The following is a 27922-nucleotide window of genomic DNA, read 5'->3' on the forward strand; positions in this document are numbered from 1 at the left end:
TCATGGAGCTGGGCTGGAAAAATCGCTCTGTGGGATACACACTCATGAACAAAGACTCTTCTCGCTCACATTCCATATTCACCATCCACCTGGAGATCTGCAACATAGGTGTGGGGTCTCACTCACACACACACACACACACACACGACCATGTAACAACCAGGAAACTCCTCCATTTATTCACCTAGAAAGTTCTTCTAACATCCTTCAGATGTATGACAAATGTTTCTTCTGATTAAATTTAAATGGTTAAGTTGACCTTGATGTGGACTTTTAAATATGATAGCGATAGCATTAAGTAACATGGTGGTGCAGCAGGTAGTGTTGATACCTCACAGCTCCAGGGTCACTGAAGCGATCCTCCTATCTATACGGAGTTTCTTATGTTCTCCCTTTGTTGGTGTGGGTTTCCTCTGGGTTCTCCAGTTTCCTCCCACCTCCAAAAAACATAGCAGTAGGTTGACTGGCGACTCTAAATTGCCCCTAGGTTTGAACGTGTGTGACCTACGATGGACTGGAATTCCATTCAGGGTGTAATCCTGCCTCTCAACCAGTATTCCCAGGATAAGCTCCGGAATATTGCTGACTTTATATAATTAGAGCTTTAAAATGATCTGGTTGACATACTACAATCATTTGCATTATCTTACCATTAAGTTGTCAGTATGAAATAAATGATTTAACGTGTTACTCATATAATCTGAGATGCTGCTGGTGAAGATCATTTACGTGCCGGGAAGCTCAACTTGGTGGACCTGGCTGGCAGCGAGCGCCAGTCCAAGACTGGTGCCACAGGAGACCGTCTTCAGGAAGCCACCAAAATCAACCTATCCCTGTCGGCACTGGGCAATGTCATCTCGGCGCTGGTGGACGGACGCTCCAAGCACATCCCTTACCGCGACTCCAAGCTTACTCGCCTCCTTCAGGACTCCTTAGGTGGCAACACACGCACCCTCATGGTGGCCTGCCTCTCCCCCGCTGATAACAACTACGAGGAGAGTCTGAGCACACTGCGCTATGCCAACCGCGCCAAGAGCATACAGAACCGTCCACGTGTCAACGAGGATCCCAAGGATGCACTCCTGCGCCAATACCAAGAGGAGATCAAACAGCTGAAGGCGCTCATCTCCGGACAGCTCGGGACCGCAAGCCTCGACTGTAAGATCCCTGCCATTCTTAATCTTCTCAGTAATCTTACCATCAATTTTTATTTAATGTCAAAAGTACTCCTGAACATTCCACTGTTAAAATAATTAATGTAGAAAATTACACTACACCAACATCTTCAAACAACTTTACTCTCCTTCAAACTAGGTATAAAAATATACAGTAATATCCAATTTTCAAATGCCTCAATGTCCTTCTGCTGTTCCATATTACTAACATTAGCTAACTTGTGTAGCCGGCTAATTACCTGCTAGTAAACTAGCGTACATTTGACACAAGCAGAATATCAGTGTCTGAGATCCAGTTTACACTGTTGTATTCTCAGCAATAATTTTTCTTAATAGTATTCAAACCTGTGTACATTTTGTTCATAACTAGCATTACTTAAAATAATTTAGCTGGCCTTATGATTAGCTGCTAGTAAACTAGCTCACATTTGTTTCAGGTCGTTAAAAGTGGGATTTCAGGATATAAATCTCGATTTGCGTCTGCAATGCAGTCTTTTAAGAAACGGGAAGCTCAAAATTGATTGCAGCACTGGTTTACAGGTCTATACTGATAGAATCTGGATTTCTTGAGGATGATAAAAGAGTTAGCAGGTTTCTGCACCCTTTCTGTTCTCTATAAGTTTTGTGAAAATGCAATATAAAGCAAGTTATTTTCATTATATACATATATATAAAAAAGGTACACTGCTGTGAAAAAGAATTTGCCCCCATCAGTTTTCTTCTGTTTTTGTGTATATCTTATACTAAATTGAATTTAGAAATGAAAATAAAATCTAAGATAAAACAAAGGCAACCTGAGTAAACACAAAATACAGCTTTTAAATGGTAATGTTATATATCGAAGAAAAAAAGTTATCAAAGGACCTACAGGCCTCTCTTGCATCAATAAAGGTCACTGTTCATGACTCCACCATCAGAAAGACACTGGGCAAGAATGGCATCCATGGAAGAGTGGTGAGGTGAAAACCACTGCTAACCTAGTACAACATTAAGGCTTGTTTGAATTCTGCCAAAACACACCTTGATGATCCTCAAACCTTTTGGGAGATTGTTCTCTGGACTCATGAGTCGAAAGTAGAACTGTTTGGAAGACGGGAGTCCTGTTACATCTGGCGTAAACCAAACACAGAATTCCACAAAAAGATGATCATACCTACGGTCAAGCATGGTGGTGGAAGTATCATGTTGTGGGGATGTTTTGCTGCTTCAGGGCCTGGACAACTTGCAGTAATTGAAGGAAACATGAATTCTGCTCTCTACCAGAAAATCCTAAAGGAGAATGTCCGGTCTTCAGTCCGTAAGTTGAAACTCAAGCGCAACTGTATTATGCAGGAAGACGATTCAAAGCGTAGGAGTAAATTCTAGTCCTAGAAGTAAGTGAAAGACTGATCTCCGGTTATCGGAAGCGTTTGGTTGCAGTTATTGCTGCTAAAGATGGCACAACCAGATTTTAAGTTTAAGGGGGCAATTAGTTTTTCACATGGGTGATAGGTATTGGATAACTTTTTCTTGCTTCAATAAAAAAATTAAAAATAAAAACTGTGTGGTGTGTACACTCAGGTTGCCTTTGATTCAAGTTGTATTTCATTTGAAGATCTAAAACGAGTATGAGAGTGACAAGATATAGACTAAAACAGACAAAAATCAGGATGGGCAAATACTTTTTCATAGCACTATATAGTTGTCAAAACAGATTTTGTATTAGTACCCAGAGTTTCCTTTATGAATAAGATTTCCTTTAAGAATACTGTTTGTCTTATAAAGGTAGATGATTGTAAATTTTACATGCCAAATATCCCCTTTGTTCACTGTCAGCTTTGCTAGCAGGTCAGAGGTCACAGGGGAGCACAGGCATCCAGTCCAGACCACAGAGCAGCGAGAAGGAGAAGATTAAAGAGGTGGGAAAAGCAATACTCAAAGATTAAGTTTTGATACATTTTTCTAGGCTTTATCTAATTAAATATGTGTATTTTTAATGTAAGTTTGCATACTTAATAAAACCAAAACCTGGAGTCCAAAGACCTGAAACTTTTTATGTTGTTAGAATTTAAATATTTATATCACTCTGAAGATGCTCTCAAAATGAAGAGTTTTACTGAACTTTATTCTTTATTGTTTAATCAACAAAATACCATGCACTGTAATTTATATAAATTCTAAATTATGTTATGAAATAATTTTAAAAATCGAATGTAATTCCAGACAATATTGAACATTTTGGGAAATTCCTCTGTAATGTAGAATGAGATTGAATTTGTTTCCACTCTAGTTATTGTGATTTATTAGGTTTATATAAGAAATTGATGTGTAAACAAGCTTTTCAGAGATATATGACATAGGTGGAGCTTAAGCCTTCATCAACATTTCAGATAATGCGTTGATTGTGATTTTTCTGTTGAGTTTAAAATATTTTTTGCAGTAGAGTCTCTACAGAAATAGACACGTGTTAGATGCTATTAATGTAAATATTTGAAAAGTGATTGACGGTCTTAATGCTTTGCTCAGTTTTTGATTGCAAATCTAATTCACTGAGCACCAGGATTGATGTAGAGAGGTGTGTGTGTGTGTGTGTGTGTGTGTGTGTGTGAGAGAGAGATCAGGATTACGAGGAGAAGCTTGCCAAGCTGCAGGCGGACTACAACGCAGAGCAGGAATCCAAAGCTAAGCTACAGGATGACATTGCAACCTTGAGAATGTCTTATGAGACCAAGTTGTCAAGCCTGGAAAGAGCAAAAGCTACCCGAACATGTAAGATCACACCATAGTGCATAGAGTACAAATAGTTTCTGTAACCTTAGGACAAAATGAAGAGTACCAAGACACAAAATGATTAAGCACAGAAGATATTCAAAGAGTATATGAAAGGATATTAAAAGAAAAATGCACCCTGATCGACGTTTGCATGAATTTTTATAATCAACATCTAATCTATAACGCCATCCGTGACGAGTCATTCATTTAAACTTTTGTTGCTCTATTTTCACTTTGGTATCACTCATAATGCCTTTAACAACCTGCTGATACTGGTTTCAGTGGGATTTACCCCTTGCTTCATGTCTACATAAACACAAACACATTAGTTCTTTAATCTATCCAGATCTATCAGCTCCTCATCTGTATACCCTGCTCACAGATCAGCTTCCAAAGCTTCAACTTACATGTTAATACCACCATCAGTGCCATCACGCTCGTCATCTTGTAGATCACTACACATAGCTGAGCCGAGTCTCTGACGTAACCCAGCGCCGTATAGCTGCATTGCAATGTGGAGTCCAACATTTGCCCCACGTTTCCTCTAATTTTACACTGGATTTCTCATGAATATGATTTTGAGTGAGAAAAGACGTTCTTGCTCTTTTCTTTTCAGGAGCTAAAAGTGAAACCCGATGAATTATAATCTAGGTTTACATACATTCTACATTATTAAAGCAAAAGTCACAAGGGATGCAAACTTTTCCTCTCAGCAGCAGCATATTGTTGCATTTCCATGATGTAATCATCAGCTCTGGTCTTTTCTGCAGCAGATGACTCCATCATAGAGGTCAGTCCTGTCAACGGAGCCACACCAGAGCCCTCAGAAGCTTCCCAAGACATGTTACAGGTCAGTGTCTTTCCATTTTATTGGTGGATTTGTAGAGATTATTCATACGGGGTCATTTCAGGAAAAGTCCTCAGTGTTACAGAATTACACACACATTTCTCGCAGGAGAGCGAACAAAGCAAGGGAGTTATTAGAGCAGGTCCAGGGGGAGAGCCTGGAGTTCCAGAGTCAGAGGTCGTTGCTACGCCAGACCCACTGGATCGGAAACATGTTTTGGAAAGGTGAGGTGACACAACTAGGGAATTTATTTTTATTCATTCACAACAATGACATTAATTAGACAGTATAAAAATAAGGTCACGCTGGAAATCCGATTAAAACTGATTAAATTTTTTCCACTATGGTTCACTTTGATGGGCAGCCTTATTTTTAAAAAAAGTGTGTATTAATATTTATTAAAGAATTACATATTGAAAGTACATACACATATACAGCGATTTTATAGCTGTAAGTCACCAGTAGGCGTTCCTGCTGCTGGTTGCCATAATTACATTTATCAGTGGGTCGTGCAACTAGCATTCCACTTTAGACAACAAACCAGTTTTCTAAAAAAGATTCCAAAAACTCTATAATTTGGACAAAAATCTAAGATATATATATATATATATATATATATATATATAAAATTTATTTATGAGGTTACCTCTGTACAATAGAACATAAGGAATTATCTGGTTATATGAGCAGATAGTACATATATGAATTATTTGTAACTAATTGTTATGTTTGCTTTTTGATCAAATTGTTTTATTGCGCTATTTGTGAGAGCAAACATGATGATGATGAGGAGGAGGAGGATGATGAGGATAATGATGAGAAAGATAATGATGATGATGAGTAGGATAATGAGGAGGAGGATGATGAGGAGGAGGAGGATAATGATGAGGAGGAGGATAATGATGCTGATGAGGAGGAGGATAATGATGAGGAGGAGGATGATAATGATGATGAGGAGTAGGAGGAGGCAGATTATTACAAACACAGCTGCAAATAATGATGAAGAATGTGAGCATGCAGACAACAGGCTGTTTTGACCTTCAGGCTTCATCATCTGGAGCAGGAGTTTGTCGGGGGAGAGCAGGCGAGAAATGAGGAACTGAGGCAGCGGAGGAGGCAGAGGAAGACTCTGGCTAACCAGAGGAAAAAGCAGCTGATCGAGGCTTTGAGTCAGTCCAACGAGGACAGTGATGCCGTGCTGCTCAACGTCTACGACTCCATCCAGGAGGAGGTACATGCCAAGAATAGACTGCTGGAGAACACGCAGAGCAAGGTGGGATTTCAGTACTACTCTGTGTGTGTGTGTGTGTGTGTGTGTGTGTGTGTGTGTGTGTGTGTGTGTGTAATTCAGATATAATCTTATATCTGTGGTAAATATACTATAAATAAAGTCTTTATTTGTCATAATTGCCCTCAATTTCCTTACTGATGGTTAAGGCACTGAGGATGTCTATAAAGCAATAACCTTTACAGGTATTTTATGGGTAATAATTTATGGAGAAGCATTGTTAAAATAACGAAATGTAGCCATAATTCAGCAGAAAATAAAAATGTCCTTTAAAAACAAGCTACATTTATTAAAAATAATAATAATAATGATAATTACTTTTGTATAATAGAACATAAAGAGTTATCCAGTCATCTGAGCGGGTACTGTATCAATTATTTGTGTAATTAAATAAGTAAGGAATAAAACACAATGGTGACGGAGTGGTTGTTGTTACAAAGCATTGACGCTGGAGACTCCCTCCTAAAATGTCAAATAAACATCTCCTTACTCAAAACTATTAACAGTTATGGTACATAGCTATTTTTATGTTTTATGTTTAATTTGTCAAATCCTTATGTAAGTTGTTACTATAGAAACGATAACATTAGAATGAGTGTATTAATATAATCCTCCAACTCATCGTTTCTTTTCTTCCGCAAGTTAAAAGCTGCCAAGTTGGAGATCCGAGATCTGCAGGTGGAGTTTGCAGCTGAGCGTGATGACTACCTGGCCTCCATCAGACGTCTGGAACGTGAAACGCAGCTACTGCAGGGCCTCCTGGAGCGCACGGTGATGCTGGTGCGCAGGGACTGCAACTACAGCAACCTGGAGCGCCTGAGGAAGGAGGCGGTGTGGGACGAGGAGAGCGGCGTGTGGAGGCTGCCCGAGGTGCTGGTGCAGAAAACAGCGCTACCTGCAGGTGAATCCGGTGCTGCTGCAAGACCAAGGTCTTGTGATGTGTTTGTTAGTGATGGGCTCTGAGATGATGCTAATTAGTGATGGACAGGATGTTTCTGACTCTCAGCAGTGCCTCCATCGGCAGCCAGCAGCTCTTCTAGACTCCCAGGACGCAGGAACTCCGCCTCGGACCCAGCAGAGCCTTTTCTGGTACTTGCTTACTCAAATACTGTAAGCCTGAAATGTACAATTGAATTTGTCGTTTTGGAGCCCTCAGCTGTCTTCAAGAGGGAATTCTGCATATCTGCAATATCTGTTTAATTTCTGGGCCAGAAAAATGCCAAGAGAATCCTAAAACAATAAACCAGTAGGACAAAATTACCACATGACAATATTACAAATCACAATTTATCTATGGTATCTTTGAAACTGTATGATTATCATGGGTATGGAAACACTTTTTAAACTGACACACTGCATCTTTAATGTGCTGCAGATATTGTAAATTTTGAGCTACAAAGCCAAGCCCACTGGCGATACCACTGAAAGATAATATCATATAAGTTTTTTTTTAATGGATTCTTTGGAATTCTATAATTATTACATATGTAGAAACACTATTTTACAATTACAGACTGCACCTTTAATGAGCCGTACATATTGTAAATGTTGAGCTACTAGGCCGAATCCCAGAGGACGCACTGTAATACACAGCGGGTGTGTTGTTTCTGTAGGAGGAGGAGGACCGTTATAGGGAGATGCTGAACCGCAGCGACAGTGAAAACATTGCTAGTAACTACTTCAAGATGAAGAGAGCCAATCAGCTTTTATCAGGAGAGTCCACAAAGAACCTTGGTAAGAGCACGTTTCCTAGAGCACTCATCTAATCTGGGACGTCCTTTTGTACAGTGTGTGTGATTTCAATGACATCATTTGCATACAAGTGGTCAGATTAACATATGGCCATGTACCAAAAAATGTTCTAAAAAGTACTTTAGTAACAAATTTGTAAGGTAGGCCTATATAAAGATATTATTAGAGAATTAGATTCTTACTTGGATTCGTAGACATTCCATTGTAACCGAATTTAACTGAAGCATGTTTCCATATATATATATATATATATATATATATATATATATATAATATGCTATTTTAAAGTCCATCTGAGTGTTTAGGGACTCTTAATTGGTCATCCATGACTTAGTGTTTCAATGGGGTTTAAATATGATGATCATATATTATGTTTTAAGTGAGTGTTAAAGGTGCACAACAAAATATGTATTAAAGGTAAAAAAGACTTACCATTGAGGGTCCTACCTCTGTAGTCTCACAAGCCAGACTTGTAATGTTTACTACAGTGGTGCTTTTCATCACTAAAAATGACTAAGTACAGCTATTTGACCAACATTGCAAGCAACCAACCACGTTCTTTCACCACGAATGTATTAAAAATCCTGGATATCTTTTAAAGATGTGATCCTGTGAACTTTCTTCAGTCCAGTGACTTATTATTATATCTTATATCTCATTGTGAGGAGCTCATTGCGTCACTTTGTTCAAAGGTTTTTGGTATTCCATTGTAACATTGTAAAGTAGTGATATTTCAACTTCTTATCTCTGAAATGGGATTGTTAAGGAAATTTTCAAACCCTGGAGCTTTATTTAGTATACTTACAGACCTCATGACGAAAAGTATTCGAGGTAGAAAGAAACATTTGTTTGTTTCTTTTCCAATGGAAAGCTCTAACATTACACGTCTGCTTGTACAGCCAGTCACTCTGCTGTTCCAGGAAACGGCCCGTCGCATCAAAACTCCTGCGGAACAAACCCCACTGCGGAGGCCCTCCTCCCGCGCCCGTTTCGCCTGGAGTCTCTGGGAATCATGCCTGCCAACAGCAAAGCCAAGAGAAAGAAGAGCAAGATCTACGTCTCCTGTGATGGTATCTGATCTTCCATTTTACTGTCTTCAGGAGTGAACAGTATGGCTTACTCGTGCACCTTGCTGTATTTATGTTATAAGCTCAGAGCGAAGGAGTAACTCTTTACATCAGGGCTCTCTTTATTAACACGTGTTTACTGCATATGCACATTAATGTATGTTTATATGTAAAAATATACCTTCACTGATTAGTGGTTATTCCATCCATGACTATAAATAAGTCTATTTAACGCCAAAAATAATTTATTACAGCATGTTATTAAATGTTAATAATTAACTGAACTCAGGTCAGATCAGTTGGTGTGAATGTCCAAAGTCTCCCTTATCAATTCTGCCAATTAATCATCACATGCATTAATTAAGACTTGACTAGTCCTATTGGTCATTGTGGGTTTATTTTTACTCGTGGCTGGAATAAATATTAATGCAGGTGTCCATTGTAGGGATGTCCCGATACCAAAAATCTATTAGTTGGTACCGATACAACCTAAAGTACACAATACTCGATACCAAAGTCGATACCACGGTGTGGTATAAAAAAAAAATTAAAAAAAAAAATTAAAAACTCCTGGAGGACATCCTCCTCTGGCTAATACTGGCAAAAAGAGAGAGAGGGGGATATTTTAGTTACTGTCTGACAGTGACTAATAAAAGAGTGCCAAGTGCTAATAACAAGTGCTAAGGTGCTCTCCTAAACGTGCGCACGCATACACACGCACACAAAAACACCTACCTTATACTCTGAATGCAAGCATTAGTTTAAATTCACTGATATGGTGGCAGGTCAAAAAGATTTATTAAAAGCATGAACATTTTAATAATTATTAGTGACATTAGGCTAAATTTTGCTGACAGGACACGGGCTGAATGGCGATGCATGGTGGCCCATTAGGAGGTAGTTTATAACACTGCAATGCGATAGCATCATTAACAAATAACTGGCTATCACAAACATTACATGGAGCATAACGTTAGCTGGTTTTCACGGCCACAATGTCAGCTGCCTCAAACAAACATAATATAGGACCGTCTTTCAGGTGCTTTGCCAAATTCCAGGTGTTTCCTTGCTTTGTTTGAAATGAGCCATAGCATCGGTTGCACACCGTCAACTGGCTTCCTTTCCTCTCTTTTCCTCTCAACGAGTCGGGGCGGAGCTAATATTGTCGCCATTTCTGTAGTTTTTCCCATGTGCTTGTAGGCTGCTTCTTCTTCTTTACCACTTGTGGACAGACTAAAACATTTACGCGTATTTGCTGCCCCCTTCAGTTCCGGAAGAATTGCAACAATGGTAACTTAATTACCAACGGTACCCACGCTACTGCAGAAAAACAAGTACCGTCACGTTTTAACAATGTTGGTACCGACTTGGTACCGAAGTATCGGTTCTTGTGACATCCCTATTGTTTATCTAATTGCATTCATCATTCAAAAATCCATCAATGAATAGAAGTGTTAATAATTTTGTTAATATCGCTAATGATGGATGAAGGCCAGTTCATTGTTTGTTAAGTAAGGAATTAAATGGAGCGGTGCGAAGTTGATTATTATCCAATAACAGCATGTCCAAACGTCTTTTATTCCCCTTATCCGACAGAAATTCTACATTGAATACTATTTATATTAAATGTCAGCAAAACAAGTTAGTTCCTGCTGTCACTTCCATTATAGCAAAGGTTCCCTGATGAAAATACGCAGCTTGTCATGTTACCTACAAACTTCAAAATGTAAAACTCCTCTGTCCTGAAGACTTCCCCATGGTGCAAAACTTCAAGTTACTTCAAGCTTTACCTCTGGTTACAAAGCACTGACACTGAAGACTCTTTCCATAAATGTTAAATAAAACGTCTCCTTACAGAAGAACCTCACCAAAAACGTTTTTCATTGTCAATTATAACATTTATTGTTAGGCTTAAATTATGCGAGCCATACAAATCCCTGTGTAAGCAGTTTCTGTAGAAACAAAAAAGTATATTAGTATGAGAGCATTAATTTACACCTGTGTTTTCTGGTCTTCTTACACGACTTGAACTGATGAAAATGTCATTTTTCTGTATGTGAAAAGTGATCTATTCACTTCTAATACGATCTACCTATTTTCATAGACTTGCACTAGTATTTTGCTATCCATAAAAGAGTGATTATAATATTTATCGTTGCACTGAAATCTGCATTCATTGTCCAAATCGAATGTATTATTAAAGTAAAAATTGGGGGAAAAGTGCAGTTTAAAGTAGTTTATAAAATCATCAGTATATTATACTTTCACACTGGTGAATTCACAGTACTAAAGATGACAAGGAAACAAATCTGAGGCTTAATTCTGCAGCTCAAGAGAAAAATATTTTGTTGAAGTTATTGTTATTGTATCGAAGGCAACTGGTTGATATTACAATACAATATACAGTACATTACAATGTTGGTCTCTCAAATCCATAAAGTTAACACCAGAATTATTGGCACCCTTCAAGAGAATGATCAGAAATGATTACATGAAATACACGATTCCCGAAATATGTTCCCAACATACCACGATGTTCCCAAAGTATCCCTATTAGACAGTTTGACTATTGAGATCATCAATCGAAAGATTTGGAAAGTCTGTGTGTTTTTAAAGAAGCCCTTTCCATGACCCATTGGAACTACAACTGGAATAATTCATAGAGGTCAAATGAAACTAACAATACACTTTGTTGCATAAATGTTTGGTGAAAAATGGATCCTGCATTCATGCAAAAAGCACCCAAAATCTTAGACTGGTGGTGTATCAGGGTTTTTTGTGTGTGTGTGTGTGTGTGTGCTGTTTTTTGGCTAGATTTCAGGTACTAAGTACCAGGATAGTTTAATCCAAACTATGGTTGACTTGACCATAGATAGAGCTTCTAACAAAATTATGACCCTATACACTAAATCAACACAGAAATGGTTGCACAAACATAAAATCATTTTCCAAAGATCATCTCAGTCTCTGGACTCGACCTATGCTGAAAACCTGTGGTCTGAATTAAAGAGAACCAAGAACCAACCATGGTTCTTTACAAGGTCCAAGATCCTCTACAAGTGTCTAAGTCTCTCCAAACTTGTTAGACGTTACAGGAAGACACTCAGTGCTGTTATTCTCTCTACAGTAGGCATCACAAAATGTTAATTGTGGTGTGCCAATCATTGTTAAAACAAAACTATACAGCATCCACATATGTCTAATTGTCTGTGTTATTTAAGTTAGATAGTCCACAAAGAGTGCCAATAATTCTGGAGCTGACTATTTAGTAATATTTAGTCTTTAAGAAATTCTAGTTTTCTTAGAGCCCATCGCCGTTCCTCATCGTTGTCAGGAGCCATCTGTAGGCTTGATCTTAGGGCATGTGATAGCTTTTGGAGTGCTAATTGCTCATCGTTGGACAAACTGCTCTCCAACTTCATTCCAGAATTCTCTAGGAGGTTCTTCTGAGGCCATTCCCGTAAGGAGCTTGACAATAGAGCATCCAAGCCTTGTTTGTTTTCTGGTATTACAGCCTCCTTTAGTAGACCTAGTTTCGATAAAGCCTCCAGCTTGGCCTTGTCTTGTCTCATCAAACCACAGTTTTCAGGAGATGTAGATAAGCAATGTAGATTTGAGTGTGGATTAGGGATGTTGCTTCCTTTAGGATTCAAAATGGCTATATGGGAAGGTATCTTCTTGGGCTTGGGGGCTGTGGCTGGAGGACTGGGCTTACTGCAACGGCTTTCTGAAATGTTCTGGGTTTTTTTAGAATACATCTGATCACCATGTGTAGAAGGTTGTTTCTCAACTGAGGTTTTCATCGTGGATACACTCTTGCATAGCTCCTCCAGACCGTCATAGGACAAAGGCGCCCGATGGGATGCGTCATCAGCTGATGGTTGATCATTCTGAGAGCTATTATCCTTATCCAGTGGTGGTTTTTCCTTGGAACATGCCATTCTTTTGAGAGGGACGTTACTATTGCTGGTTGTCAGCACAAGAGGTGTAGGAACAAAGTAATTCTTTATTTGATTGAAGTGATGCTTTTTGACAATAGTGTGATAAGACTCAGGAAGACTTGCAGCGTCATCAGTGGACAGACCACCATTCTCTAATGAGTTGATGGTCTCCTCTAAAAACTCGAGACAAGCCTTCTCTTCTGCAGAGAGATCGTCAGTGGAACCAGTCACTGGAACAGAGTTGCAGGATGACCTGAAAGCAGCAGAAACAACAGTTACACAGAGAACAAGAATAATCATCTCTGCTCTCACAGAAAACTCCTCATACAAATAGAAGCACAGAACTGTATGTCTAAATTAAATCACAAATCCTTTAGAACAATATACTCTGGGCAGACGAAACTCAAATATAACTGTTTGACAAAAATCAGCCGTAACATTATAACCACCTGTCTAATATTGTGTAGGTCCCCCTTGTGCCACCAAAACAGCTTTCACCGTCGAGTCATGGGCTCCACAAGACCTCTGAAAGTGTGCTGTGGTATCTGGCACCGAGACGTTAGCAGCAGATCCTTTAAGTCCTGTAAGTTGTGAGGTGGGGCCTCCATGGATCGGACTTGTTTGTCCAGAACATCCCACAGATGCTCGATCGGATCGAGATCTGAGGAATTCAGAGGCCACATCAACAGCTTGAACTCTTTGTCATGTTCCTCAAACCATTCCTGAACGATTTTTGCAGTGTGGCAGGGAGCATTATCCTGCTGAAAGAGGCCACTGCTATTAGGGAATACCGTTACCGTGAAGGTGTGTACTCGGTCTAAACAGTATTTAGGTAGGTGGTACGTGTCAAAGCAACATCCACATGAATGCCAGGACCCAAAGTTTCCCATCAGAACATCACCCAGAGCATCACACTTCCTCCCACAGTGCATCCTGGTGCCAACTCTTCCCCAGGTAAGCGATGCTCTGACTCAGTAGTCTAGCCTTCACAATTTGGCCCTTCTCAAAGTCACTCAGATCCTTATGCGTGCCCATTTTTCCTGTTTCCAACACATCAACTTTGAGCACTGACTGCTCACTTGCTGCCTAATAAACCTCACCACTTGACAGGTTCCATTGTAACAAGATAATCAATGTTATTTACTTTATCTCTCAGTGGTCTTAATGTTATGGCTGATCGGTGTAAGTACAAAGGCGGATATATGCACTGGAAGTATATTAAATAACGAAAAATTGCCCGAATACTTATTTCTCCTCACTATATAAATGTATACACAATATCTATGCTATAGATCTATATATAGCTCAGTTTGACTGAACACACAATAAACCTCAATGGAAACTTACTGTTCCTGAGGAACACCACATGTGATGTCATGGTTTTTGCTAATCGTGTTTCCGTAAGATTGAGCATCATCACTGGGCAGAAAATCGTCCTCTGTCTCTATGGACTCGATGGTCTCCTCCAAAAATGTGAGACAAGCTTTCTCTTCCGGAGAGAGATGCTGTGAGCTATCATCACTCTGCAAGACGCGCACACACACGAAAGATAAGCAGCACATCCCAGGAACAAGGCAAGTGAAATATTTCTATTGTTGTCTTGTCCATACACACTTACACAGCTGTAATGAAATCAATTTCTCTACATGAACACAGCTTAAGATGGGATGTTAAGTGTAAAATGCAGGACAGAAAAGCAAAAGCAGTGAGGTACAATATGATAACGTCAACTTCAGAAATATTGCCACCCTTAAGAAAATGATTAACCACATGCACAGCACTTAAATGCATAGGAACGGTGTATTGTAAAATATATGTATATATGTGTGCGTGTGTATGTATGTGTATGTATGTGTGTGTGTGTGTGTGTGTATATATATATATATATATATATATATATATATATATATATATATATATATATATATATATATATATATATATATATATATATATAATGTGTTGACATTAAAGGGGTTTTTAGTGCAACACTGGTTTTAAAATTACTGGCACTCCCCCAATTAATATTTGTTAATGGCCCATTTACAGCTATTATTTTAGGGGTGGCTATATTTTTGAAAATACTTTAAATAAATTAAAAAATAGGTGTAATGAGTAGCTTTTGGGAAGTCTGAATGGTGCTAATAATTCTGGAGTTATAGTTTGAGAGTCTGGTTTCTAAATCTCTTCCCTGATTTGTAACACAAATTTCGTGCATATGATTATGCACAAAAGATCAAAACGTTAAACAATAAAGATTTTGACATTTTTCACAACGCTCTTTGCTCATATTTACCAAGGGTGTCAATATTAGTGGAGAGCACTGTAGCTGTCATATTAGATTAACAGATTTTAGTATCATTTTATCATATATTTTTATGTACAGTATCTCACAAAAATGAGTACACCCCTCACATTTTTGTAAATATTTGATTATATCTTTTCATGTGACAACACTGAAGAAATGACACTTTGCTACAATATAAAGTAGTGAGTGTACAGCTTGTGTAACAGTGTAAATTTGCTGTCCCTTCAAAATAACTCAACACACAGCCATTAATGTCTAAACCGCTGGCAACAAAAGTGAGTACACCCCTAAGTGAAAATGTCCAAATTGGGCCCAATTAGCCATTTTCCCTCCCCGGTGTTATGTGACTTGTTAGTGTTACAAGGTCTCAGGTGTGAATGGGGAGCAGGTGTGTTAAATTTGGTTTCATCACTCTCACACTCCCTCATACTGGTCACTGGAAGTTCAACATGGCACCTCATGGCAAAGAACTCTCTGAGGATCTGAAAAAAAGAATTATTGCTCTACATAAAGATGGCCTAGGGTATAAGAAGATTGCCAAGACCCTGACACTGAGCTGCAGCACGGTGGCCAAGACCATACAGCAGTTTAACAGGACAGGTTCCACTCAGAACAGGCCTCGCCATGGTCAACCAAAGAAGTTGAGTGCACGTGCTCAGCGTCATATCCAGAGGTTGTCTTTGGGAAATAGACGTATGAGTGCTGCCAGCATTGCTGCAGAGGTTGAAGGGGTGGGGGGGTCAGCCTGTCAGTGCTCAGACCATACGCCGCACACTGCATCAAATTGGTCTGCATGGCCATCATCCCAGAAGAAAACCTCTTCTAAAGATGATGCACAAGAAAGCCTGCAAAAAGTTTGCTGAAGACAAGCAGACTAATTACATGGATTACTGGAACCATGTCCTGTGGTCTGATGAGACCAAGATAAACTTATTTGGTTCAGATGGTGTCAAGCGTGTGTGGTGGCAACCAGGTGAGGAGTACAAAGACAAGTGTGTCTAGCCTACAGTCAAGCATGGTGGTGGAAGTGTCATGGTCTGGGGCTGCATGAGTGCTGCTGGCACTGGGGAGCTACAGTTCATTGAGGGAACCATGAATGCCAACATGTACTGTGACATACTGAAGCAGATCATGATCCCAGCATGTACTGCAGCATGATAACGACCCCAAACACACCTCCAAGATGACCACTGCCTTGCTAAAGAAGCTGAGGGTGAAAGACTGGCCGAGCATGTTTCCAGACCTAAATCCTATTGAGCATCTGTGGGGCATCCTCAAACAGAAGGTGGAGGAGCACAAGTTCTCTAACATCCTCCAGCTCCGTGATGTCATCATGGAGGAGTGGAAGAGAACTCCACTGGCAACCTGTGAAGCTCTGAACTCCATGCCCAAGAGGGTTAAGGCAGTGCTGGAAAATAATGGTGGCCACACAAAATATTGACACTTTGGGCCCAATTTGGACATTTTCACTTAGGGGTGTACTCACTTTTGTTGCCTGCGGTTTAGACATTAATGGCTGTGTGTTGAGTTATTTTGAAGGGACAGCAAATTTACACTGTTACACAAGCTGTACACTCACTACTTTACATTGTAGCAAAGTGTCATTTCTTCAGTGTTGTCACATGAAAAGATATAATGAAATATTTACAAAAATGTGAGGGGTGTACTCACTTTTGTGAGATACTGTATATTTTATCATATATATTTATGTATATAACATACATATATTTATTATCACATCTGGATAAAAAAAGGCAATACATTAGTGTGTTCATGCAAAATCAAGTGAAACTGGAGTGAATCGAATTCAGGAGGAGAAGTTAGACTCACAGATCGGGAGCTGAAGTTGATGATTCTGTCACGGCTATTTGTACCGTCAGAGTGTCCATGAGCTCGTCTCCTCATGGCCTTATCATGAAGTTGTGCTGATCGTTGAACTGTATACCTTTATAATTATTAATGCAGAAGCAGAAACTATTACAATATGAGATTGAGATCTATGTTTTTCATCTATGTAGACTGACATCACAAGCGGTTATTATTATTTTTTTTTTTTACTACTAATATCTTGTATACTATTCGAGCTTTTTTGTTATGCGTTCATAAAGCAACATGGCTCGTATATGAGTTTCCTCAACGTAGGACCACCATGACACTGATATGGCAGAGTGTTTGGTGAATCATGGAGAGGCCTCCTGCCTCTCTTTAACTCATGCATTTGCACAGCAGTGTGCTGTGCACATGAAACTCCACTTCGTCCTATTTGAATGTGACGTGAGATAATATTTTTTACAACATAGTGTGATGCAAATTGAATACATCATGAAAAGCGCTTGCTTTCTAGTTCTATTCACATTGCTTTCACACAATTGACTGATTTTAATGATTTTATGCCAAATCTAGCCATCAGTGTGATTGCGAGATGCTCGAGGGATGTCTCATCAATGGATGCAAATAAATAAATAACAGCATCACATGTAAACGGGAACGTATATATTTTTGATGCATCATCACACATTATAAAGACGTGTATTACTTTTACATTTGGGTTAAATGCACAAACAATACACAGTGAATTGGCAATGTGTGTGAGTGTGTGTTTTCTGAGGGTTTTACAGTCATTCCAGTGATGAAAACAATTTGTGTAACGTTTATAACTCCACAAAGTTTGTCCAAAGTCCAGATCATTAAACCAGTCACACCATTGTATTGGGTTACACTAAAGAATTGATCTGATATATTTGGTGCTGTTCTTTCAAACTACTCACCTGATTTACCAAACAACTACCCTTATAATACTGTTTATTTTCTATTTTAATGAAATACATGCTCCCCCCATACTTACCTAAATTCTAAGTCTACCAAATCTTTAGATGAACAGCTTATCATCTGACTTTTTACAACCCTCATAATGAAAATAAAACTGTACTCTGTACACACTAGGCTATTTCCACAAAGATCACATATTTTACCAAATAACTATTACAGTGCAAGTTGTTTTTTTTTTTAATTTTTAACATTATTTATATTTATAATACGTATTTATATGTAGCCTATGTAATAGATGTACGGTCTGTTTCATTATAATAAGCTAAACACTTCTTAGTGTTAGTGATGGCCTCTTTCAGTGAGTCGAATGAATTTGAAGTCTTTCAACTCAAAAAACTGCTTTTCAGAAATGTGAATCGGCTCCCGGCGTTAACCGAAAAGAGTCGAATCAAAGAGCCGATTCGTTCGCAAACGCCGACCTGTTATAGGTTGAACAAAAACGTAATTTAATGTGATGTTACGCTCGTCCTTTTTTTATATTTGAAAGTAAATCTGCGTGTATAATTTTGATCTTGAATACATGAGGAATATAACTATTATTCTGGGAAAAGAACAAGAGTAGGCCTATGGATTCATAGGATTCATATTCAAATAACACTGATTAATCTATGATGGTGCGTTAGACAATCTTTTACAGTCGTAACAAGACGTAAATATGCATTTATTACTTCGAGAAAAATCAGTCACTAACATCAACCTAAAATATTTCATATTCATCATCATGGGCAAACCCAAACCGCCTCCTGCCCTGATAAATATTCTCAATCTACCACGCCAACATGCATAAATTTATATACTATTGTAGACACAATATCTTGGCTATAGATGTCTATATAGGCTTGTTTAACTGAATAGTGAGCGTGCTGTAAAACTTAATTTACCTGTCTTGAAGAACACCACAGGTAATCCAGTGTCTAACCCACTAAACCTCTGTAGGAGTACTGCACTTTGAGATCCAGCACCATAAACTAGTATACATTGCCCTACAACAAGTGGAACAACCGGTAACCAATCAGAACACAGCCACCATGGACACATTAACCTATCACTGATGGACAGGCGACACATGTAGTAATCTAGTATACCAATAACGATGACTACTCATCTTATCGAGGACGTGGGTACTGTTATAGTCCTTTTTTTTAGTTGTTTTTAGTTCAAATTCCTAGATAGATTCGTTCATAATTAACAACTAAAGGGTTTCTCAAAACTGGACGACTTCAATCTCTGTCAATCGGCATGATTTCAGTGTTGTTTTAATCATTTACTCGGTTACTGTCTGGAACTTGGGACAGTTTTAATCCTCAAATTTATACTGATGAAACTTCGTTTAGTCAGGCATTTAACAGAGAGTTGCTCTTTTAGATTAAGGTGCACTTTAGCTTACCAATGGGCATGGAGTGTTTTGGTAAATTGGCATGAGTCTGTTCCTTTCTGAATGTCATCTCAGGGAGTTTTTCCTTTTCAATGTTGCCTCTGGTTCATTTATTTATTATGCTTTATGATAACTAATAAAACACTCGGGGTCATGCTGTTATTAGAAAATAATCCGTGGCAGGGTTGGGGTGTTGTAGCCAGACACAAAGTTAAATTATGGTTACCACCCTGAAGTGGATTATTTTCCGATAACCAGTCCCTGCAGGTTTTTGCGATCACAAAAAGGAACGCAAACTCAAGGAAACTCCACGATACTCTGAGGAGCTTGCAATTTTCGTGATCGTGATGACATCACATTCACTCAAAGCCCTCTTCGAATTTACGTGCGTCGAACATGACTCTCATTTACCAACAAACATCATTGTGAATCAGTGAATCAGTGCGAATTTCGTGCGATCTAAATTTTGCCAATTCAAGAATAATTTTGGAATTCTCAGAAATTGTTTCGCACAGTCTTTCGCAGTGATGTCTGTTGGTAAATGAGACCTTTTAGGTGTACTCATGTTCGACGCACATGAATCGAAGAGGGCTTTGGCTGAATACACGTTGTGATGACATCATGTGATGCGCATTCAGCCCGAATCTGCTGTGATTTTGGAAAAATCGCAAGCTCCTCCAAATATCGCAGAGTTTGCTTGATTTTGCGTTCATTCCTGTGTTTGTATAATCCTGAAATCCTGGAGGAACTGAGCTGTTTACGTGGCCGTACACAAAGATTACGTATTAGAGCAAGTGTGTTAATACAAACCTGTGATTTACAGCCATTATAGAAAATGAATTGACACCTTCTGGCCACTCAGACTTAAACATTTTGTGCCGTGGTATAATGATAATGACAACAAATCTATTGGTCACATATACATTACAGCATGGGGTGCACGGTGGCTTAGTGGTTAGCACGTTCGCCTCACACCTCCAGGGTCCGGGTTTCGAGTCCCGTCGGGGCCATGTGCGGAGTTTGCATGTTCTCCCTGTGCTGCAGGGGTTTCCTCCGGGTACTCCGTTTTCCTCCCCCAGTCCAAAGACATGCATAGTTGGCTGATTGGCATGTCCGTAGTGTATGAATGGGTGCGTGTATGTGATTGTGCCCTGTGATGGACTGGAACCCTGTCCAGGGTGTACCGTGCCCGATGCTCCCTGGGATAGGCTCCAGGTTCCCCGTGACCCTGAAAAAGGAGTAAGCGGTAGAAGATGGATGGACGGACAGACATTACTGCACAGTGAAATTCTTTTCTCCGCATATCCCAGCATGCCAGGAAGTTGGGGACATGACACAGCGCCCCTGGAGCAGAGAGGGTTAAGGGCCTTGCTCAAGGGCCCGACAGTGGCTTGAACCCCCCGACCTTCCGATCAGTAACCCAGAGCCTTAACCGTTAAGCCACCGATGCCAATAATAATATCTATTGTTTAAAGTGCAATACAAATAAAATCACCTGAATTCATTTGAATTGTGGGCATTTTCCTAAACAGCTGTTTGTTTGTTTATTTACTTATTTAAATGTCCCATGTTATTTTAAACTATTTGCATTAGTGAAAAAAAAAGACAATACACCACGACAACTAATGAATCTTGAGGAAATCTTCAGTCGAACAATGTAACCTTTATTTCTGGTTTCACCGCTTTATCATGCAGTTTCTCACCCACTCGCATCTCACTCGGTAATGAAGTTTTAATCTTATATTAACAACACGAAAGATTGACTAGATCATTGCCCCCCCCCCAAAAAGGAAAGGTTTAATGCTAAACAGATTTCTTTTTGGCCTCACACTGGAACAAATTCTTGTAAAAATTACCATTGAAAATTCACTTAGAAAGCTTTGTAGTGTGTGGACAGTACCTGACTGTAAATCTATTGAGTTTTCATAACTGGAATACAGTCTATATACAGTTTCTCCACTCGTACTACTTAGTACACTCAGTTATTGAGCGACGTTTTCCCCAGTGTTTCAATAAAGTCTGATAAGTGGTGAAAAAAACCCCCACAACAACAAAAAACAACTCACTGCCACTGCAGTCACTAAAAAGAAAAAGCCAATTTGTTTTGCATACGCCGTGAACAGAAAATGCACACTACTACGCAATTTAATGTGTAACCGAGTCCACCATCAGCACCGTTATCTTTACAAACATACATGTAACTCTCGTTACAGCTGAAGTTGAACAAATACTTCAAAACGAGAAGCTCGGATGAGAGCGAATACAGATGTGGTGTTCACCGTCGTACACCTCTGCAAGCACTTCAAGTAACACTGAATAATCAGACACTGAGCATTTAAGACCATGTAGTGCCATCGATCGTTCTGGAAAAACATTAGGGATGTACTGATCCGATGAAGCGCTGGATCGGATTCTAATCCCAAAAAGCGCTGTGACATTGAAAACACGAGATTAGACTACCTTTAAGGAAAACTTCACCCTGAAACACATTAAATAGGTTTAAATTGAAATGTTCGAGATGTGTTCAGTGATTCCAGTGCTAATTTGTTGGTTGGTGCTGTAGGAAAAAGTCCCAGAATGCAATGCTGACCATGATAAACGATGAAGTTAAACTGGAGGTCGAACGCCGCAGACTCCACTTGGTGATCTACGAGATGACGAGCGTGACGGTAGAAGCTTTGGAAGCCGATCTGTTCAAGCAGAGTGTACGGAGATGAGAAGGCGACAGAGCTGGACAGGTTAAAGGACTAAAGCGCCGCCTCATCAACATCTTTATGTAATGATTTCATTAACAAGATTGTGTGTTAGTTCTAAAGATTAACAAGCACTTCGTTCAGGGTGGATTTCTCCTTTAACGGTGTAACAGAGCCCCTGACCTGCTGATGTAAGGCCGTGAATGCCTGCGACGTCGACTGACAGAACGCAGATTGTGCACGTGAACGCAAGATGCAAATCCTCTTAAAGACTTAGATCGATATCATGACTCTGATTTCGAAAAATGTTACAGTGAGGGCATCAGTATACGGGATTGAATTCATGCCAAACATATCGAACTTATGTTTTCAAGAACGTAACAAAAACAGCGAACTCGCTGTCAAAAATTTAACCTGGTCTTCAAATAAACGGCATTCTTTGCTAACAGTTTGCTAAGTGTCCTTTTCGCTAATTGCGGTTTATGAACGCATTTTAGCTTTTATGCTTTCGAAATTTGCGTCTGCCATTCTGGTGCAGACCTCTCGTGTGGGCAGATCTGAACAGCACTTTACTCTCATTGCCTAGCGAGATTTGGATCGACAGTTCGACCTTTCGGCCGAGGAGGAGGATGAAGTTGATGATGTCGCTCCCGAGAGCTCAAGTGAAAAAAATAATGCTTCCATAGAAAACGTGCAAGAAATGTGATGATGCCGAGTGTGTGTGAAAACCATAATCACGGAGAACACTTTGATACATCACTAGACATTTTGTGCATCGCGTTTACTCTTTATATTCTGCGCGACGCATCACGTTTCATCACTTGCAGCATTACAGCTCTGTCCTTTGGCTCAGTTTGCTCCTCGCAGCTCATTTTAGCAGCTCACATCAGAATAGGAAACTGTCACCTGTATCCCAAAACGCACGTCATGCTCGGTTCACTTCCTGTATCAAAGCCGACTCAGGATCTAGAGTTCGACTGGGAGTCTGCCTCGTTCAGTTCTCACCCGAGCGCCGCGTTTTCCCGAAGAGGAAATCGCAGCAGGGTTCAATTTAAACGGAATAAACGCTGCATATGTGAAAGCACCCTTAAGCTTTGGTTTGAATCGAGGCTCAGTCGATTAGGCAACAGATTCATCTGCCACTAATACATGTTTAAAAAATAAAAATAAAAAAAAACATTATTACAATACTGTAACTGTGCACACACACACACACACACACACACACACATAGCAAATTAACGCTTCAAACTTGAGAACGTCAATACCCAGTGTCGTCCATAGTTGCAATACTGAAAGGGAGGGGGATGAGAATAACGTGAGGTAGAGAACGGCACTGAGACATGGCTGTGAAATCATGAGAACGTGTAGCGTCATGGTAACAAACACGTTTGACATTTGCGCGTTTTAAACCTCGCCAAAATTGGTGTGTCCCGTCTCCTTGGCGTGTTCCCTCGCCTCCTTCTGTCCCACCAGGCCAATCTGACACGTCATGCAGCGCAACGTGAAGCGGTTCACATCCGTATACTGGCGTTTGCGGCGCGCCTCGTCGGCCAGCTCCAGCGCCTGCGCCAGGATGACGTCGTCGGAAGTGGAGAAGATAGTCTGCGGAGGGCAGTCTGTCCCGGGCACGAGCATCTGCAGCGGGTCGTAGTGGATTCCGTCGTAGATGAGCAGCACGCGCTTGCCGTAGCCGGCGTCCTCACCGAAGCGGTCCACACGGACGGTCTGCGTGTCGACCACGCAGATCTCGCACTGGTAGAACTTGGACAGGATGGACAGCTCGATGGCGCCGCCCCATGTGTCGCTGCGGCGGATCCAAGCACAATAGTCCTCGTTGCTTTTCCCCAGCACGGCCTCGGAGTACGCGGCGGGGTCGCTGGCTACAATGTGGCCGATGAGCTGCCGCATGTCGGCCGCACATGCCGCGTTATACACACCTCCCTCCACCACGTAATTAACACTGGTGAACAGACAGGAGTTGTCTGCAGGAACAGCGCGGCGCTCCAGCGCAGGCGTGTGGTCCAGGAGCAGGGTTTTCGGTGTGGTCACTTTAGACTTGTACTTTTCCTCCTCTACAATCAGCGTGTCTCCTAGGAGAGAATTCAGGAACCATGAGAACATACAGACAGGAAAAGGACACTTACCTGATGTACCTCGCAACTGCCTATCGGTAGAGACGCCTGACTCTGTTTGGAAAAAACTGGATTGTAAAAAGATACCTTTCGAGGCATCATTGGAACTATTTATACACTGACAAATGGAAAATACATGACTGGTCAGTTCGTACGGGATTTCACAGAGGTTTTTTTTTTTTGCGATTGTTACGGCCTAGATGCTCGATTTTGCTGCGTTTTTTTGCCCTTCAAAATTTGTGTTTTTTTGCGGGAAACTACTCGCATTGGCGAAATCGCAACTGCACAAAATAGTTTCTCACACCCTTTCGCAGTGATGTTTGTTAGTAAACGAGACCTTTTAGCTGTACTCGTGTTCGACACACATGAATCGAAGAGCGCTTTGGCTGAATGGGTGTCCTGATGACGTCACACGACGCGTCTCGACCCGAATCTATGGTAAGTTAATTAATGATAAGTAGAGTCCGGTTTATTCTTACTCCCCTACTGCATCTTGTATTGATTTACCATTTGTTGAAATAATCATAGTTTGGTTAATAAATGAAGTCCAACTGCCACCTACAGGCCTGTTAGGTGAAGTGCAGGTTGTTAGGTCAGGAACACGCAAACACCCTTCATTACATTACCCTTTTTTATAATTATGTAATACTAGCAAAGGTAAGAACTAGAATAATAAAGGAGGCTTGTATAAAAATGTCAAAAAAAATGTTTTAACTTTTCTCTGGTGCTTTAAAGAAAAAAAAATCATAAATTTTTTTTTTGGCTTTCATGGAGCTGAAAAGGTTCCCGACATCGGTTGTAAATGTATTCTTAATTTCTATAAAGAACCACATGACTATTTGAGTTCTAACAGCAGAAGGACTATTTTTGCCCTCTAGTCACGTAACAGAGACTTTTTAAAAAATATTTTGATTCAATCCCAGTGCACAAGATTATTTTAAGTTATATACACAGACAATCCCAGGCTTGTTCCGAGTATGTAGAAGAAACCCAACTGAAGCTTCATATCGAGGCTTCTATCGTTTCCAGAGAATCATGTGATCGACGACAAACAAGGCCTCTGTCCAATCACATAACCGCTTCGTTTTGTGTGTCGGAAGATTCAAAACCCCGCCTTGTCTCATTGAATTGGTCGAGTGCTAGGGCGTTGAAATTTAACCACTGGTTAAACGTTATTTTATTTTTAATAATACTGACACTTACTTGGTATTTATATCCACACGATTATTAACACCTAGTGCTTGCCTTATCTGAAGCGGATTAATCGACGCTCGAGTTTATCACTGCTGTAATTTTTGTGAACCACAAGATTTTCGATGCTATTACATTTCTATACTGCCCCCTAGTGGAAAAACAGAGATCGACTTTCTCTCTCTCTTTTTCTTTTGAAACCTTTCAATTCAACTAAGGTTCAGAAAATATTTTAATTCTGAGCACGACTTCTTAATCAGAACCACTATCAGGCTGCGTGTGCTTTTCCTCACCTGATTTTATCGGGTAGTCTTTCAGATGTGCGTGTCCGTTGCGGAGATCCAAGCTTGAGGGTGGGTAGCCCACCATGATCTTCTGCACACCGCACGGGATTCCGGTCAGCTCTTCCACCTTGTCTTTCAGCTCCTGAACACAGGACTGGTGCGTCAGGCCTTGCATCAGATGAGTCCCGTTCTTGGCCTTGCACCGCAATCGCAGCATCCTGAGTCCCTGATGAGAAAAAGAGAAAGAAAAAAAACAAAAAAAACGTAGCACCAGTGAAATGTTTCTCAACACCCAGAGCTGATGGGAAACTATAGTTGCGCCACAAAATGGAAAACCACAGAGCTCTGCAAAAAGAAAAGCCAACATTATCAACGGTATCGTATTTATTCGGGAGTTACTGTAGTAATTAGGCAGACGTGGTGGTTAAGTATGTAGTGTTGCTGCCTCACAGTTCGATCCTGAGCTTGGGTTACCGTCTGTCAAATCCCTCATTTTCCCATATCCGCATGGGTTTCCTCCGGTTTCCTCTTGCCTCCCAAAAACGTTGCGGTACATGGATTGGCTACTAGAAAATTCCCCTACGTGTCGATATGTATATGAATAAAGCCCTGGCATCCAATCCAGAGTGTTTTCCCCATCTCATATTAGCGGTCGACTGATTAATCGTCACCGATAACCAATTAATAACCAGAAATTGACAAAAATCCACATGGATAGTTTTTCCTGGTCGTGTCCGTTGCGGAAGCGGCTTAGAAAGGTCCGCTGTTGTTATTATACAGTACGAGAGCGGCCTCTAGAGGTGAAAAAAAAACCCATTGCTGACTGCATTATTTGAAGTGTTTTTTTTAATTCAGTTTTGGACTCTGTTTTTATTTTTTATTCGGAGTGTTACTTTTTGGTTCGGTTTGACTGTATATCTTTTACTTACTTTAATACAGTATGGTACATTTTCAAGGTATAGCCAGTACGGTTTCTTTTTGTAATAAAGTTCAGCAATATTTGACTTTGAGTGTGTTTTTACCTGTTTTCATTCGGTATCAGTTTTTAAAAAACAATCGGTTGATTAATCAGTTATCGGCAAGTACGGGCCAACTTAGTTATCAGTAAAATCCACGATCGCTTGACCTCTCTCTCATACCCAGTGTTCCTGGTCAAGGTTATTCTCTGAATAAAGAGCCTACTGAAGATGAATGAAGCCTGTTTAGCTGAGCATGTGAATCGTGGGCTTAACCCAAATCTCAACAGCTCAAAAACAAAGCAAGTTCAGCAATACAAAGCTCTATGGCTCGAACAAACAGCCGAAAACATCATTGCACGCTTCAAAATAATGACCCGGATCTCTGAAAAGTTAAGAAAAGTTTAAAATAAATCGTACTATGGGGTTCTGTGATTTTATTTATGTATTTATTTATTATTATTTATTTACAGATAAAGATGTCTAGAAACATTTTGTGGACCCCTAACTTATAGATATATCTACATAACAATCTGGCATTCCTGGTTTTGAGTATAAACTAGCTTTCTTTTACCCAAATAAATGATTTATTCAGTACAGGAGGAAGCTGACCACAGTAATGTAACAAAAGCACCTCTGCTGTCATTCATGTCCACTCACTTTGCACTGATGCAGCACTTTTATAAATAAGCAAGCTAGCTTTAACATGCTGGAATAATACATTCAAATCAAAATAGGTAGTTTATTTAATATCTAATATTTAATATTAATAATATTTAATAGCTAGTTTATTTCTGTGACTACTGACGGAATAAACCTGAGCACTAGTTTGTTTTTATGCACATCACTGGAGAAAACTGAGCTGTAGCCGGTTACTAGCTATTTTACCACAGTTACCTAACTTAACAATAAATATTCCACAGTGCTAAGTCGTGTACATTATATTTTTTAATCCTAAATAAAACCTGTGGTAAATATGTAGGTGACTAAATCTGTATTTAACCTGTTAACGTGTTAACTAACCGGCATATGCTAACCATCGTGCTCAACTAGCTCAAACCAGCTAGTTAACATTAGCTATCCGGCGAATGTACCTTAACAGATTTCTTTTTCCCCGGTTGTATTTCGTAGATCGACATGTTAAAACTGAACCACGTATATTTGATCAGACTATTTAAATTATGTCGCGTTTATTTTCAACGTTCCATTGTACTCACCTCGGAGCGTCTTTATAACAACAACAGAGCTGACACACTGACCAATAAGCAACGTGCGTACGTCGTCACTAGTGTTTGCGTACCTCGTCACCAAGGTGCGCCTGTTTCTTTGT

At 39.9% G+C, this 27922-nt stretch overlaps 3 protein-coding genes across 17 annotated transcripts in view; 1 reads left to right on the forward strand and 2 right to left on the reverse strand.

Annotated features, from left to right (window-relative positions):
* The window catches only part of kif17 (kinesin family member 17), a 26148-nt gene extending 5164 nt beyond the window's left edge, over positions 1–20984 (forward strand). For 5 of the 13 annotated variants that reach the window (XM_053652912.1, XM_053652911.1, XM_053652909.1 and 2 more), the window contains 12 exons: positions 1–108; positions 706–1158; positions 2991–3073; positions 3776–3923; positions 4697–4776; positions 4882–4997; positions 5818–6046; positions 6704–6962; positions 7068–7150; positions 7675–7795; positions 8713–8883; positions 13028–14153. The exon at positions 1–108 is cut by the window's left edge and continues 82 nt beyond it. In XM_053652912.1, the coding sequence (XP_053508887.1) occupies positions 1–108; positions 706–1158; positions 2991–3073; positions 3776–3923; positions 4697–4776; positions 4882–4997; positions 5818–6046; positions 6704–6962; positions 7068–7150; positions 7675–7795; positions 8713–8883; positions 13028–13155 (1979 nt within the window). In that variant the 3' untranslated portion in view covers positions 13156–14153. Of the gene's footprint in view, positions 109–705; positions 1159–2990; positions 3074–3775; positions 3924–4696; positions 4777–4881; positions 4998–5817; positions 6047–6703; positions 6963–7067; positions 7151–7674; positions 7796–8712; positions 9165–13027; positions 14161–14226; positions 14524–20643 lie in introns of those variants that run through there. The other 8 variants (XR_008388870.1, XM_053652910.1, XM_053652918.1 and 5 more) reach the window with 8 other exon arrangements.
* On the reverse strand, positions 14252–18040 carry zgc:158258 (uncharacterized protein LOC791186 homolog; the record flags this gene model as incomplete). Its single annotated transcript, XM_053653084.1, has 3 exons — positions 17975–18040; positions 16960–17074; positions 14252–14344 (listed from the first exon to the last, which is right to left on the reverse strand). Coding segments are annotated over exons 1-3 (273 nt in total), but the record flags the coding sequence as incomplete, so codon positions are not given.
* Positions 20976–27910, reverse strand: yod1 (YOD1 deubiquitinase). 3 transcript variants are annotated; one of them, XM_053652924.1, is made up of 3 exons: positions 27810–27910; positions 25646–25862; positions 20976–24215 (listed from the first exon to the last, which is right to left on the reverse strand). In XM_053652924.1, the coding sequence occupies exons 2-3, from the start codon at positions 25851–25853 to the stop codon at positions 23434–23436; spliced, it is 990 nt and encodes a 329-aa protein (XP_053508899.1). In that variant the 5' UTR covers positions 25854–25862; positions 27810–27910; the 3' UTR covers positions 20976–23433. The 3 variants fall into 3 exon arrangements, with proteins under 3 accessions (XP_053508899.1, XP_053508897.1, XP_053508898.1); XM_053652922.1 differs by having other exon boundaries at positions 25646–27909; XM_053652923.1 differs by having other exon boundaries at positions 20976–24119; positions 25646–27900.
* Positions 27911–27922: the final 12 nt, after the last annotated feature.

The sequence above is a fragment of the Ictalurus furcatus genome, chromosome 21 (genome assembly GCF_023375685.1).
Source record: "Ictalurus furcatus strain D&B chromosome 21, Billie_1.0, whole genome shotgun sequence".
NCBI classification, from domain to species: domain Eukaryota; kingdom Metazoa; phylum Chordata; class Actinopteri; order Siluriformes; family Ictaluridae; genus Ictalurus; species Ictalurus furcatus.

Coding starts and splice junctions, on each gene's coding strand:
- yod1 (XM_053652922.1), bottom strand. CDS start 26,003: ATGTTGGCTTTTCTTTTTGCAGAGCTCTGTGGTTTTCCATTTTGTGGC. Junction 24,216..25,645: donor AGACTACCCGATAAAATCAG/GTGAGGAAAAGC, acceptor TTTTCCAAACAG/AGTCAGGCGTCTCTACCGAT.